This window comes from Hylaeus anthracinus, unplaced genomic scaffold (assembly GCF_026225885.1).
Source record: "Hylaeus anthracinus isolate JK02 unplaced genomic scaffold, UHH_iyHylAnth1.0_haploid 11994, whole genome shotgun sequence".
In the NCBI taxonomy this organism is placed as follows: Eukaryota; Metazoa; Arthropoda; class Insecta; order Hymenoptera; family Colletidae; genus Hylaeus; species Hylaeus anthracinus.
Genome location: NW_026534341.1, coordinates 7,770,457 through 7,786,084, shown reverse-complemented (window position 1 = coordinate 7,786,084; position 15,628 = coordinate 7,770,457). Strand labels below are relative to the sequence as shown.

Here is a 15,628-nt window from a genome sequence, read left to right as displayed (position 1 = left end):
TTCGGAGTTTGGTCAGCGCCTCTATCGGGAAAACGCTCAAGTTTGTCGCCGATTAGTTCCGCTTGCACTGCTAGATGGCGCCATTTGTTTAATTTATTTAAAAAAATAAAAGGTATTGGGTTAAAAATTGATTATTATATAAATTATAATATTATAATGCTTGAGCTCTTATTTGTTTTTGCATATAGCAACAAAAAAATTTACGAATACAAATGGCTCCATCTAGCGTTGCAAGGGGAACTAATCGACGACAAACTTGAGCGTTTTCCCGATAGAGGCGCTGACCAAACTCCGAACTTAGTTCCATCTGTTGACCGCTAGATGGCCATGCTAATAATAAAATGTACTTTCTCACAAGTCGTCGATTTAATTAATAAAATATTAAAAATAATGAATATTTAACAAAAGAACACTAATAATAATGTATTATATTTGTTTTTAGACAATACATAGTCTATTGATCTAAATGTTAAACCATTATTTATTAATTCATGAGTTCTGGTACATTTACTTTCGATCAATTGCAAACTGGACTGTAACAGTTTTTAGATCTCGTATCGTAATGTTTCTAATTAATTATGCAACATTATCTAACATGCACATCTAATTATTGACAAACTCAATACACGAAAGCAACATAACATGAAATATTGTGTAAATCTGTTTAGTCGCATTTCGTTCTAGCAAAAAAGTGTCAGTTATGGAGCTGTTACATCCCTCTAATGTGTACGAGGAGTCTTGGTTTTTATTGAGCTTGATAAAGATTTTGGGTAATTCATCGTTGTACAAATATCTTCTAGGATAGCGTATTAAAAAGTTGAGTGGGAGTACTGAAACATCTTGTTTCCTTTTTAGGTTTGTACCCCATAAAATTTTGCAAAGTATCGTGCATGAAATACTTGTACGTAATTATATTGTTAACGATTTATTACACCCTACTGTTAATTGTAAACGAATACGCGCTTTCTGTACTAAAAATGATCGATACCATAAATACCATCACAAAAATCCGCATGATTCGATACTGTACGAACATCATTTTATTGCCATCGATGATGATATCAAGTATGCATTATAGCATCAATATACGAAGAGTACACGAGAAGATAAATAACATTGACAAGAATATAAAATTCTTCAATACAGAAATTGATCATGCGCGCTGTATGAAAGACGATATCGTTCGAATCATGAATGTAATATTTTTCGTGATACTTTTTAATTTAATGGATTATTATGGATTTCTGCTCAATCCCGATAGCGATATGTACGTTTTAATGTGGATACTAGATCGAATACCCGATTTCGTCAATACAATCATAATATGTTCGTTCGCGATACTGATAAATAAAATTAAATTCAGATTTGCAAAAGTAAATTCGATTCTAAGAACTATTACGAAAGAAAAAAGTCACTTTTCCATTAGCGATATGGCTAGTGTAAACACTGGTGAGTTTGCTCTACCTGAAGATATTTTCGTATTCTTTTAAATAGCAACAAAATTACTTGATCTCAATATTTAGGTTGCAGATTAAAATTATTAGAACTGCTCCAATTAAACTTATGCAAAACTGTGTCACTCGTAAATGAGGGGTATAGATTTCAATTAAAAATCGTGTCCATAGTATATATTTTATACATGTGTCTCCATACAAGTGTTATCTACATGTACATTGATAATGAAACGTACGCAGTTGATGTGATATTAAGCGTTTTATGGGGCACCCTCGATATAATAAAACTCGTCTACATCATTCATTTATATCATATATTAACGATACAGGTAATTTTTTTATATCGATCTTATCATATTTAAATAAACCATTAATTTAATATTTGTGCTATGTATCTCGTTAATGATATTTTGTATTTACAGCACGTATGAACAGGTATAAAATAACTATACTCGATAACTTGTTTTTATTTTATTTTATTTAACGCCTTCATTATAAAGTAATAAAACACAACACCAAAAAAAAAAAACCAGAAAAAAAGAAGAACAAAAAATACACGTATGATATAGTGATTATATCACGGCAAGTGGATGAGGTTCAAGAACAGCTGTTTCCTAACCTAACCCTAACCCTAAACTGAAGTTTTATATTTGAAATGACCGGAACATAATTTTAATGGTAAAGACAGTAAATATAATGTTACATCTTTAAATAATGCGCTGTTGAAAGTACCAACCAATTAAGTGTAAAGTTACAACGTATATTTTGTTTTGTAGTAATATAAATAATCTAGGAAATGCTTATCATTCTTTTAGGGTTTCATCGGTTTGTAAACTTATCTTTAAGAATAAATGTAGATTATAACAAAAGACATTCGTGTTTCCATTTAAATTTCACGTCGACAATGCTCTAATTTTTATCATGACGTGGTCTCGTCAACGTGCATCAGGCGCATGCGCAATGCCACCTTACGTGGCATCGGCAGCAGTCACTATTGCAGCGAAGTACATTTTCATCATTTTATTGTAAACATTTGTGGAAATATTAACTTTTGTTATGGTTCAAATATATTTAACAACTCAACGTGAGTAATCAATAAATATTCTGTGAATTTCAGGTTCGTGTGGCTTGGTAGCTTTTATCATCATGTGCAAAATGGCTTGTTCTCTTTTACTATTACAAAGCAACAAAATTTAACGCTTAATTATAATACAGAACTAATGTCTTTATGTAACTAATACCTCCATTGTACGTGTAATCAGCACCTGATATGATACATGCTGTTCACAAAGTTGACTTTGTATAGGTTATCTTACGTCTGTCAATGCCTAGCATATTTTGAACGTTTGTTATTAATTTACAAATTTCTGAACGTGCTAACAATTTTATCGTTTATATTTTCATGTGACTTCGGTTCGTACAATAAATAAACACATACTGTTTACTAAATAAATTATTTCTTATGAATGTAATTTCTCAAATACTTTGTACAATCTGTTAACACTATTGAAAACATTGTATACTTCTTATTATTTTACAAATGTGTTCTTAAACTGCAATACTACTAATAAAATAAAAATGTTTACAAAAACGACTAAATCAAAGTGAAGTTTTACTCCATTTTTTAAGTAATTTTACATAAGCAAATAATTTTTCTTGACAAAATACAAATTTTCAATTCACCTGAAAATGCATAGTAATTTGTTTATGGAGATTTTTTGTTCTTTTTTTTTAGGATAAAAAATGAATCCCCAATATATACAGCAACAACAACAGGCACAGCAACAGCCAGGCTATTATCCTGGACCTCCAACCTCATCTCCTTATGAGGAATTAAATTCTAATCTCCCACCAAATGTTGCAAAGGAACCTCCAATGAGCTCTCAAAGTTATGGATCTCAAAAACCAATGCAAGGAGCTCCGCATACCAATTTACATCAACCTCCTGCTCCATACTATATGAATCATGTGCTACCACAAGGTAACAATCTACTTCTGTTTTTGTTTATTGAAGTACTGTGTATATGTGCACAAATATAATATTATATTTTTTAGTAAATACTCAATATGAATTATCAACAAATAATCCACATATGGTACCACCTCCACCAAGTCAAAACAATATAGTTAATCAAATGACAAATATGTCCCTAGGGGATCAACAAAGACCACCATCTGCGGTAATTAAAATTAAATGAAATAACAATAGTAGTTTAAATATTATTTACTATTATTTATTTGACTTATGTTAACTTGAATTGTGTGTTATTGAATACATAGCAAAATTATCCTCCACCATCCTTACCTGGCAAAAGCAGTCCAACAGTATCCATGCTCTCAAACGTTAACGGATTTAATAACGCGTTGGGCGCAACATCATCAGGTACTGATTGAAAAAAAGCAGTAATTAAATGATGAAATTCAACACATGTATATTACTTGTATTATACTATAACAGGATCTACTAGACAAACCGATCCCGGTGGACAATCTGGACCACCCGTGCCTGGGCAGGATATACAGCAGCACACATCGGCTTCAACAATTCCTTCTACAACTCAATCTGGTCTTCCATTCTCTGGACATTCTACAGGAACTACTCTTGGACAATATTATCCTGCTGCATCACCTGATTCTGGATTCAAAGCAGGATTACCTTTGCCAAGTCAACCTGGTTTAGGGAATGTCACTGATACATCCACTGGACAGCCGAAATTTACCAGGCCACCGACAACAGGGCAAAAATCTACAGCTCCACCATTACCAGGACAACAGAATTTGTCTACTATACCATTAGGACAACAAAACGTGTCTAGTTCATCTTCATCTGGACAACAAAGTCTTTCTACTCCGTTAATCCCAGGACAAATGCATTTATCTGGACCTCCTATGTCCAAACAGAATTTATCAGGTCCACCCTTGCAAGGACAGTCAAATATATCTGGTCCTCCACTTCCGGGACCACCTTTACCAGGACAATATCCTCCACTGCAAGGACAGCTAAAACATGGTCAATCAAATATGTCGGGTCCTCCATTGATGGGTCAACAAAATATGCCTCCACCTCCCATGTCTGGTCAACAAAACGTTAATGCACCTCCGTTACCAAATCAACAGAGTTATAACAGACCACCATTAGGAGGACAAAATTTAACTGGTCCACATCCTCCATTACCTGGTCAATCTGTAGGCCAGATGATGAATCCAGCTATGAATTTACAGCAAGGTCAAAAACTGTACACACCTGGTTCTCCAATGCAGGGACAAAGTATGGGAACTTTAGGGCTTAACCGTAACCCACCTGGTACAATGCCAAACTACCAACAGACAGGATATCAAGGCTATAATAATGTATGTTTGTAGCGGTACTTCTAATATAGTTTGAATGTAATTGAAAGTTATTCAAGTTATATTATAAATTTTCTACAGCAGGACATGTACAATGCTCAAAGAGGTTCATATCAAGGTGGCGCGATTGGAGCACCAGGTGGATATCAACCAGACATTCAACCACAACAAGCAAGACGTTTAGATCCTGAACACATGCCAAGCTCGGTAAAAGATCCGATTAAACATTACTATAATTTTATTATGGACTGATACTTCAAACTAACCTCAAATAAAATTGTGTATGAAGATTCAAGTAATGCAAGACGACCAATGCGCCAGAAGCGGTGTATTTGTAACAAATCAAAAGGGATTGGTTCCACCACTAGTAACCACCACATTTGTGACACAGGATCAAGGGAATGCATCCCCTAGATACATTAGATCTACTATGTACACTGTTCCTACCACAGCAGATATTATAAAACAAGTAAATTTAATAACTAAGTACATCAAGTTATTAATGTAATTTCACGTAATTTATAATAATTTTTATCTACAGACGAATGTCCCCTTTGCATTAATAATAAGTCCAATGGCTCGTATAGCGGAAGGCGAATACGAACCGCCTATTGTAGATATGGGAGAGATTGGTCCAGTTCGTTGCGTACGATGCAAAGCGTACATGAGTCCGTTCATGCAATTTATCGATGCGGGCCGAAGATTCCAATGCATGTTTTGTAAAGCAACAACGGAAGGTGAAATTAATTTCTTCCTAACATATTTATTAATTAAAATTATTACTTCTTTCTTTTTCTTAATTTAGTTCCAGCAGAGTACTTCCAACATTTGGATCATACCGGTCAACGGATGGATCGTTATGAAAGACCAGAATTAATGCTGGGAACGTACGAATACATTGCTACGAAAGAATATTGCAGAGTAAGACAAGAGTAAACCTCTAATAATTAATTAGTCGAGTTGTTATCATAAGTAACATTCATTACTTTTTAGAATACTACTTATCCAAAACCACCAGCTATTGTGTTCGTAATCGATGTATCGTACAACACAATTAAATCTGGTTTAGTCAATCTATTATGCATGGAAATGAAATCAATTTTACGGAATCTACCTGTTGACGCTGGGCAATCGAAAACAAACATGAAAGTAGGATTTATAACATACAATAATACAGTACACTTTTACAATATTAATTCCTGCCTTGCTCAACCACAAATGATGGTTGTGGGAGACATACAAGATGTATTTATGCCACTTCTTGACGGATTTTTATGCGATATTGAAGAAAGTGAATCAGTTATTGACGGTTTAATGATGCAAATACCAGCAATGTTTGCAGACACTCGTGAAACGGAAACAATTCTTGCGCCGGCGATACAAGCTGGATTGGAAGCACTGAAGGTATTTTTTATAGATTGAAGAATTTTGAATAACGCGTGATATAAAGTAAACGGAAACATTTAAACAACTTTAACAATTATCGTTTAAGGCTTCAGATTGTGCTGGAAAATTAATGGTTTTCCACTCTTCTCTGCCTATTGCTGAAGCCCCTGGTAAATTGAAAAATCGCGATGATCGTAAAGTACTTGGAACCGAGAAAGAAAAAACCGTGTTAGGTAAATTATTCACATGGTACCAGTAAATGTTTTCCGTTATCGATAATGTAAAATTAATTCTCCCTTTTAGCTCCACAGAATAGCGTCTACAATAACTTAGGACAAGAATGCGTGGGTTCTGGATGTTCCGTAGATTTGTTTATTTTTAATAATTCGTATGTGGATATTGCTACAATAGGGCAAGTTGCCCGACTAACTGGTGGAGAAGTTTATAAATACACTTATTTCCAAGTAATGAATTTTGAGGTTATGTATCGTACTATATATGGAACATACATATAATTTTTTTTTTTTCACTTTTTAGGCTGACATAGATGGCGAACGTTTAATTTCAGACATTATTGAGAACATTAGTAGACCAATTGCATTTGATTCCGTTATGCGCGTACGTACATCTACTGGTGTTCGAGCTACTGATTTCTTCGGACATTTCTTCATGTCAAATACAACAGATATGGAATTAGCTAGTATAGATTGTAACAAGGTAGAATTATTTATAATATGAAGTCACATTATGCATTGTATTATAACTATGCATCAAATGTTCACGTCGTATATTACAGGCCATCGCTGTAGAAGTGAAGCATGATGATAAACTCACAGACGACGAGGGTGTATATATTCAAGCAGCTTTATTATATACTTCATGCGGGGGAATTAGAAGATTGCGCATCATTAATCTTAGTTTAAAAACTTCGCCGAAGATGGCTGAACTATATCGAGCATGTGACCTCGACGCTATTATAAATTACTTCTCCAAACAAAGTAAGATTTAAGCCATTAGTATTTAGCCGGACAATTAAATTTTCTAAGTATCCTAAATTCAAACTGATAATTATTTAGGTGTTTTCAAACTAATTGAATCAACCCCGAAAACTGTAAAGGACAATTTAATCGCAAGATGTGCAAATATGCTGGCTGCGTATCGAAAACATTGTGCTTCTGCATCTAACGCGGGTCAATTAATATTACCAGAGTGCATGAAGTTGCTCCCACTTTACATCAATTCGTTGTTAAAGAGCGACGCATTGTCTGGAGGTATATTTACGTTTTTATATTCCCAATACATTTACGATAAATATGATAATATGAATTAAATTTTTCAGGTGCTGATATGACTATTGATGATAGATCTTTTGTTATGCAAGCAGTTGCAACAATGCCTATCTCAATATCAGTTGCGTATATTTATCCGAGATTACTTCCATTACACGATATCGATCCACAAGATACAGAGTTACCACAAATGTTGCGCTGTTCTATTGACAAGTTCGCCGAGGACGGTGCATACTTACTTGGTAAACATACTGCTCACTGGATTTTCCGTATTTTTAAACTTTCTTGACAATTCATTTTCTCTTTTGTACACTTTTAGAAAATAGTATCCACATGTTCTTGTGGCTAGGCCTGGCACTTTCTCCGCAATGGGTCCAGGCAGTGTTCGGGGTTCCATCGGTAGTTCAAGTTGATACGGATCGTACCGCACTGCCAGTATTAGATACACAACTGAACAAACGAATAACGGATATTATTAATCGCGTACGCATGGAAAGGCATCGTTGCATGAGGGTAAGCAAATATTAAAACAGGATTCGATGAAAGTTTAATTACATTTGTGTTCTATTGAATTTTTTTCAGTTAACTATAGTAAGACAGAGAGAGAAACTTGAAATGGTAATGCGTCATTTCTTGATCGAGGATAGAGGAAATGACGGAAGTCCTAGTTACGTTGACTTCCTTTGCCATATGCACAAAGAAATAAGAACACTTCTTAGCCAATAAATGAATCTTTAAGCAATCAGTTCCCTTCTGTTGAAAACCTAGCTTGCTACGTGTCTGTGACTGTTGCCACGTTATTTCAAGGATCAGTTAGATTATTAAGCGGAATTCATTCGAAGCTCAACGGGGATCATAGATAGTGTGCGTTTTGAAAAAAGAAGAAAAAGAAATGTGAAGTAAAACTAACGAACATTTGTAAACGTAATACCTATCGACAGACAATGAACTTTATGAAATAACCAATCATTCCGCGAGAAAGAATGGCCCACGTGAAAAGAAACATCCAGATGCATTCACTCACACAGTAAAATTGTATTATTACTTTTTATTTTAACTAGTTCATTAATGTTATTATTATACTAAATTAAACAATAAAAATGTATTAAATCATTATAAATTTATATATTAAAACGACATCTTGTGTTAATTGAGTAGTACTTCTGCAACGAAAGATATGTCACTGTTATGTTTAGTATATGTATATTACATAAATATATATATACTTTGTAAACTTGGAATGTTTCATATTCGAATGAACGTGAAACAACTAAACGTAATTCTTAACTATACTCTAAGTTTAACCTTTGAGCATAGCGCTGTTATGATTGGTGAACTAATAAATTTCATACATACATTAACAACACCCTCGATTTATTTACTCGTTTCTATTATTTTGTATTCTTATACGAGTAACGAAGTGTATATATCACTTACCGAGTCTGGAACAGCTTTTATTTTATTATTTCATGCGATTGGATAGAATAAATGCTCTGTTTGTCTAACTAAAGTGAATATAATGAGCAAAAATGAGTAGAAGTAGACAAAGCAGTCAGTAAGGTGCATCAGTTTATGTAGTTTAAAAATTCCAATTCACATCGTGACACTACGATTCATTCTCAAAGCATGCGCCAACCACCAGTGCGGCAATATGATTATTTTCTGACCGCGGTGTATAAGGGTATACATAAACGTGTTTGTCTTTCGGTGTTTGACATAATAAATAACCGTAATGTAAATAATACTTTTTTGTCATTTGAGTCAATATGGACAATAATCTTCCGGATTTAACAGCAAACGGAACGATACAAGTGAGCATTTTAATTTTTAAGTCATTCCCTATGAATTAAATATAGTAACGTTCATTATTTAGGTTATTTTAAGGTTATACTATCTGTAAATTCAATAAAGATTTATATGAAAAATGTTGTTATAATACTGCTAAAGTATACTACAAAAATAATAAAAATATTAACTATCGTTTAGTGATCTTAAATCATTGTTTCTAAGGAATTTAAATATAAATATGTACTGTGTTGCAGGATGGTCACTCCAATTTGGAAAAATTAACGCAATCTTATTTGTTGTTAAAGCAAAAAATCTGTGAAACTCAGTAAGTTATCTGAAATATAAATCATTTGTTTTCATCATCATTTTAGCTAAACAAATTTAACAAGGAATGTTTTTACAGTGAAGTGATTAAACAGTATAATGACAAACTGAAAGAATGTGAACGCTTAAAAACAGACTTAGATGCAGCAACTAAACAAACAAAGAAAGTCTCGTGTAATTATAATTCTACATTAGCTAAAGTTATTAAATTGGAACTTGTAAGTATAATGCTAAATAACTCAGAAATATTTCTTTTAATATTATTGTATTGAGTTTGTTCTAAATTAATGTTTTCTATCCAGCAAAATACAGAGTATAAAAAGAACATTGAAACTTTAAAAGCACAAGTAAATGAATATCAAATAAAGTTAGCAGCGGATCAGCAACATATACAGCAATTAATATGTAAAATAAAAGATGTAGAAGAACAGCAGAATGATAAGATTATGCAGTATGATTTAGAAAAGTCTTCGTTACAGGGTGAGTTACATATTAATTTGTTTGGTTTAAAATTTTTAATACAAGTTTTCCTTTACAGTGAAAATTAAAGAAGTTGAACAAGAATTAAAAAATGTTAAGAAGTCTTATGATACAAAAATTAAGAAGATGGAAAAGAAAATTTCAATGGAAAACAGCAGTAATAACAATACTAGTATGTCAAGTCATTGTTATAATAATTTATAAATGATTATATGTTTAATACTAAATGCAATTTCATTTTTATATAGGAGTCAAAATGAAAGATGCTGGAATAAATACAATATTCGCTAACGACGATATAGTGCTAAAACCGAAAGTCGCGCACAAATGTATAATGACTAATGAATTTTATGACGTAAACGACATGTATCCTATATTTTGTGCCAAATGTGAAGTTCATTTAAAACCAGCTCCTCTTGAAAAGATATGCAAAATAATGGTGGAGTCATGTCCAAGACTTATTGAAAAAATTTCATCTCCTAAAAAAGCTCTACCATCTTTAGAAATTTCAAATGATCTGGATAATGAACACTATGCAACTGAAAGCCTACCGATATTGTCTGAAACACAATTACCGCATTTACAAGATCAAAACAATCATGTCGACTTAATTCCTACGAAACTTTTACCTTTGCATAATCCAGTTGCATTAAACCGTGCAGATTATTGTCATAATCTTCCTCAAAAACCAAATTATTATATTGGGTCAATACCGGTTAATTCTCCCTCAATGACAAGCTCTAGTACAAGTGACCAAAACAATCATTGTGAAGATATAACAACGGTTTCATCTTCGTTGTCACTTATTTCTTCATTACAAAAGAGGATTGACATGTTAGAAACTAAGATCAAACAGAAATTCAATAAAAGGAAATCAGAACAAAGCGGTAACTGTTGGCAACATAAATATCCAAATGTTTGCATGTACAACAGTAATTGTATGCAGTTGAATTTTATGGAGCTGTGGAAGAGGATGGCCGATTTTTACGATACCAAGGAGAAGGATCGATTTAATATGCATAAGTATAGAAATAAAAATTCAAGTAAATGTAAAGCATCTCTCATAAAACGTAAAAAAAGGTTGCAAAGTGGATGTGCCGGCTCTTGGAATGTTGAAACGGTCCCGAAAAAAGTACAGCAGACCCCTCTCAGAAGAAGGCTTAAAAAACGTAAATATCAGCATTCTATGCTACTCAGTAAATCTAATTCGTTGCTAAGTAAGCATAAAGATTTCGAAAAGTCAATAAGTGATTCCGATACTAATTCATACGATAATGCATTTAACGATGGTACTCATATAAATGCAAGTGTTAGTATGGAATCTAAGAATGTATCGCCTGTAGAAAAATCGATTCTACGTTCAAACTGTAATAGTCGACTGAAAACGTCATGTTCCATTCAATATACCGATACAGATGAAGCTGATGAAATTGAAGAGGCAATACAAAACTCTGTTGAAACTAGTAAATTTGTAGGAGGTGAAACTGACTCAGGGATACTGTCAGATTCGGTTGAGTCGGCTAAACAACTCGAAACAGGCATAAGTACACGTTCAAGTTCTAAGAAGCGTAAGACTATGCCGGAAGTAAAACCTTTTACAAAAAATGCATCGTCTTTTACGGAAAACGTTGAACCTAGGAAACTACACTTTGCGAAAAAATCTCCTGTAAAAGCAATTAAATCTAGTAAGTTAATGGAAACAAGCATTGATCCCGAAATATTGAAGTTAGATGAACATACAGAAAAAACGGAAAATAAAAGGGAAACAGAATCTTCTACCTTTAACTCTACAAGTTGTACTAGAAAGAGGAAACTTCGTACAAATGAACATCAGGAACCGAAAAAGTGCGGTAGTCGACAAGTTTTGTTAAAAAAATTAAGAAATTTAAAGAAAACCAGTAAAATTATAAAAACGAGTCAGAATGTTTCAGACCATCAAAGAGTAGAACAAAACCACTTAGCCAATGAAAAGGAAACTGTTAACGATGATAATTGCGTACCTACAAAAAGACCTCGTATCGCACATGTCCCGAAAAGTACAGTAATCGAACAAACAAATTCGATACATAATAGTCCACAAGTCCGGAAATGTCAAGTAAAAGATGTAACAAATATAAACGTGCAACCACAAACCGTTGCCGGTAATAATTCCGAAATTGATATAAATACGACAGCAGAAGAAACGAAAGTAGTGAAAACGAAATGTAGAGAATATAATGCTCCAATTTTGAAAATGGTAAAAGATGATGATAACGAGTTAGAAAAAAAATGTAGCAATAAGAGAGAGGAGATCAAATCTAATTTTGTAAACACTGTAAATTCTATCACAACAAATGTTATAGACAAAAATAACGTTGACGAACTGGTCAGTACTGACGCTGATCATTCATCTGAAAATAATTCGAAAATAAAAGATCCACTGGACATAGATGTGGATAGTGGATTAAGCGAAATGAAGATCGAATCAAAAGAGGAATATGAAGGTTCGAAACAGGAATGCGAAAATAATTCCCCTACTTCAAATGAAATAATTACTGAAGTTGATAATAATGGTAGCATGGAATTAAACAGCAACGAATCTCAAGTAACCGAGAATGCTGATGTTCCTCAAATAAATTTAGATACATCTAACACATGCATTGAAGAAGTTGTAAAGATTGAACACTCATACGATTCCAGTGATCTTAATACATCGTTTGAATCAATGACACATTGCCCGCTTGTGAAATTGAAACAATATATTAATGAAAGTAAAATTTTAAGAAAAGATAGTAGAAATGGACCAAAAAGATTTTTCAATGTTCGTATAGTAACGGGTAAGATTATTTCTGTTAGATACTAATAAATGATAAGGGTATAAAATCACGATATGTGCCTATTGTAGATAAATTCGTAAAGAAGCAATTACAAAGGCTCACGGATAGTGACTGGGACACTTCGACTCATTTAGATGTATTAGAAAAATTAAAATCTACTTGCAGTCCTCGCATCATAGCGAAGTTAGTATTGTAGTATGCTTATAAGCTACTACTTTTATTGAAATTTGTATAAAGCACTTAAAACATATATTTTATAATTTTAGAGGAATTGTAGACTTTTTAAGTACAACAGAAGAGTGCAACAAGAGTTTAGATAACACTCACACCCCGCCTGCGCCGTTAATGACAACAACACAGCAAAAAATTGTCGCGTTATTGATTGATTTAGAAGAATCAAAACCAGTCATTTTTGAGTTTGTTCAGGCTGGCATAGAATACAAACTCTTTAGGATTCATGATAAGAACAATGGTCAATCACAGGTTTGAATTCTTCATAAACATTTTAAACTTCTATATCGTTTGATAACATAATTAGTATTGATGTTTTCTCGCCTTCAGTGGTCATCTGTCGTGCAGTCACTTAGTAGAATGTACACCGTCTTAGCGCGGGTTAAAAAAGATAGAGAAAAAGTGAGGATATTCTGTTGCGATATTCTGTATTTTTTGGGACTTCATGCAACAGTTGCTTTATATACAGTATTTACCTGTTGGCCAGAAGTATTTCCAAATAACGACACAACTAACGGTATGTATAATTGCCACATTAAATTGAATAATGTGAACGTACATTGTAGTTTATATTATCGTTACTGTATGTAACTTACAGAATTATTGCCAAAGTGCATAGCGCATCTTATCACAGCGCAACAAGCTGCAAAGCTTCCCAAACTTAATGCTTTAAAGAACTTAGTATCTGTATTCTATAAATATAAAATGGGAACAGCTTCGAAAGATGTGTTGAAAGAACTTTTAACCTCTCTCCAAGGTAAGCAAAGATTATTTCACCTGAAATTTAATTTAATATAGTTAAATTAATGAAATAAATTTCTCTTTTAGAAAAATCTCATGTCGAAGCCGAAACGGCCATCATACTCCTGGCAAAGAGGGAAGGCCCAAAATGGGCATATAAGAACATCATTAAGAGTGCATTACTACCTATGATAATTGAGAATAAACTTCCAAACACGTATAGGGCATTTTGTTTGCTTGGTAAGTCTCGTGTTTAACAAAATAATAATTTTATATTTCATTAGACATTTAAATTTGAACTTTCTGATGATGTTCGTAATTGCAGGTAATCTCATGCGCGTGCTTCCAGTACAGGACAACAATAATTTGGTCGGTAGAATTGTGGAACAATTATGCGACTTAAGTAAATCCGGCGAAGGTATGTGTGTTTCATGTCTGGTACTAAATATTATGTTAATATCGTATTATTTTTATTTTCAATTAGGATCGGATGAACAACAAGAAGGTGTTATTTCAGCATTGCTGAGTCTGTCGAGGCACAAATTCGATGATGTCGCGAAAAGTGTAATAAATTGGACCCCAATTGCCCCCCTCCGCGTTCGAACTTCAATACAGATCGATAGTTTTTTCAATTTACGTCCTCCGAATTATTGGAAGGGCTACTTAAAAAAGTGCAAAAATTTACCAGAACCGTGTGAACAATGCAAAACGTAATGCGCATATAATTCATATCATCTTTTCTTGCGCAAACGACACGAATTCTGTGATATTTAATGAAATAATTTATATTATTTAAAAGTTCAAATGTTTATGTTCATCATTTGTTAATTTTTCATTTATTTTTCGTTTATCAGATAAAACGACCATTAGCTAATCAAAAATGTCAATAACAATTTATTGACATTTTTTTAACTATTCTTTTATTTCTTTGTTTGTTGAAGTGTACGATGTACTACTTAATTAATCTCCTCTGAAGACTGTATCACGTATGTATATTTAATACTTGCCTCCCAGGCAACCAAAGAATTTCACAAGTAAAGGAAGCATGATTCGTAATATCGATAAATTAGTTTTTTTGCGCTTAAACCTTAGCGATTTTTACTATATATTACTATACAAAGAGTACCGAAAAACTTATAACAAAAAAATCGATTTATTATGTAATAAAGTGAAAAAAACTGGTTTTCTACTTCTTGTCTTTTAAGTTAGGTTAGTCCTTCCTACGTGTGATAACTAAATTTACATCACGTTATTAAACGTTTCAAGTTAATCGTTAAAATGTTAAAAATTAATCAGAATTAAGTACCGTCCCAAGTAATTGCTTCGGGTTATATAACTTCAACGATCTCGTATGTTTCAAACGCAGAATCTGCATAGAGAAAGATGCAGTGAAACGAAACATTGGTCGGACCGGCAACTGAATATTCATGAGATTCCGGTCTATCGCACGTAAAAGAAGACCATTGACCTGGACTCAGGATAGCGTTCATTATCGGAGTAATGAACATTAAATAGTAATTAGGAGGTGTATGGACTTACTATAGCTCGGCGATTCATCAGCTGGTACGAGGCGAACGTTTTTTCAAAGTTTGCTGATCGCGCGTGTACAATGTAAATTGAAATTCATCAGTGTTTACGAGACTACTTAATTAATTTTCATGACTGTTCTATTTCATATTTAGTTGAAACTTGGACGTTCTATAGTTCGCAGTGACGATACGTTGACCTTTTATACTTAATTGTTTACGCATTGTTTAAGGGAGAGGGTGCA

At 33.2% G+C, this 15,628-nt stretch overlaps 3 protein-coding genes across 5 annotated transcripts; all 3 read left to right on the top strand.

The window, feature by feature from the left end:
- The first annotated feature begins 630 nt into the window (after positions 1–630).
- On the top strand, positions 631–2,539 carry LOC128888939 (uncharacterized). Of its 2 annotated transcripts, XM_054146176.1 has the most exons (4): positions 631–770; positions 856–1,449; positions 1,524–1,783; positions 1,877–2,283. In XM_054146176.1, the coding sequence occupies exons 1-4, from the start codon at positions 701–703 to the stop codon at positions 1,883–1,885; spliced, it is 933 nt and encodes a 310-aa protein (XP_054002151.1). In that variant the 5' UTR covers positions 631–700; the 3' UTR covers positions 1,886–2,283. The 2 variants fall into 2 exon arrangements, with proteins under 2 accessions (XP_054002151.1, XP_054002150.1); XM_054146175.1 differs by having other exon boundaries at positions 1,524–2,539.
- LOC128888915 (protein transport protein Sec24C) lies at positions 2,421–8,493 on the top strand. 2 transcript variants are annotated; one of them, XM_054146131.1, is made up of 18 exons: positions 2,421–2,538; positions 3,190–3,435; positions 3,510–3,634; positions 3,735–3,837; positions 3,913–4,805; positions 4,887–5,009; positions 5,092–5,271; positions 5,344–5,539; positions 5,608–5,723; positions 5,796–6,206; positions 6,295–6,421; positions 6,492–6,652; positions 6,726–6,905; positions 6,985–7,186; positions 7,265–7,459; positions 7,528–7,719; positions 7,797–7,990; positions 8,060–8,493. In XM_054146131.1, exons 2-18 carry the CDS (start codon positions 3,198–3,200, stop codon positions 8,201–8,203), a joined length of 3,780 nt encoding a protein of 1,259 aa, XP_054002106.1. In that variant the 5' UTR covers positions 2,421–2,538; positions 3,190–3,197; the 3' UTR covers positions 8,204–8,493. The 2 variants fall into 2 exon arrangements, with proteins under 2 accessions (XP_054002106.1, XP_054002105.1); XM_054146130.1 differs by having other exon boundaries at positions 2,422–2,538; positions 4,884–5,009.
- Positions 8,494–8,507: 14 nt separating this feature from the next.
- LOC128888946 (uncharacterized) lies at positions 8,508–15,046 on the top strand. Its single transcript, XM_054146182.1, has 13 exons — positions 8,508–9,288; positions 9,520–9,590; positions 9,669–9,807; positions 9,892–10,069; positions 10,128–10,241; positions 10,318–12,885; positions 12,954–13,068; positions 13,152–13,368; positions 13,447–13,633; positions 13,715–13,873; positions 13,945–14,097; positions 14,183–14,275; positions 14,342–15,046. Exons 1-13 carry the CDS (start codon positions 9,244–9,246, stop codon positions 14,569–14,571), a joined length of 4,269 nt encoding a protein of 1,422 aa, XP_054002157.1. The 5' UTR covers positions 8,508–9,243; the 3' UTR covers positions 14,572–15,046.
- Positions 15,047–15,628: the final 582 nt, after the last annotated feature.

Coding starts and splice junctions, on each gene's coding strand:
- LOC128888915 (XM_054146130.1), top strand. CDS start 3,198: ATGAATCCCCAATATATACAGCAACAACAACAGGCACAGCAACAGCCA. Junction 7,720..7,796: donor GGACGGTGCATACTTACTTG/GTAAACATACTG, acceptor GTACACTTTTAG/AAAATAGTATCCACATGTTC. Junction 7,991..8,059: donor AAAGGCATCGTTGCATGAGG/GTAAGCAAATAT, acceptor AATTTTTTTCAG/TTAACTATAGTAAGACAGAG.
- LOC128888939 (XM_054146175.1), top strand. CDS start 701: ATGGAGCTGTTACATCCCTCTAATGTGTACGAGGAGTCTTGGTTTTTA. Junction 771..855: donor GAGCTTGATAAAGATTTTGG/GTAATTCATCGT, acceptor TTTCCTTTTTAG/GTTTGTACCCCATAAAATTT. Junction 1,450..1,523: donor TATGGCTAGTGTAAACACTG/GTGAGTTTGCTC, acceptor CTCAATATTTAG/GTTGCAGATTAAAATTATTA.
- LOC128888946 (XM_054146182.1), top strand. CDS start 9,244: ATGGACAATAATCTTCCGGATTTAACAGCAAACGGAACGATACAA. Junction 12,886..12,953: donor CAATGTTCGTATAGTAACGG/GTAAGATTATTT, acceptor TGCCTATTGTAG/ATAAATTCGTAAAGAAGCAA. Junction 13,369..13,446: donor AGAACAATGGTCAATCACAG/GTTTGAATTCTT, acceptor TCTCGCCTTCAG/TGGTCATCTGTCGTGCAGTC.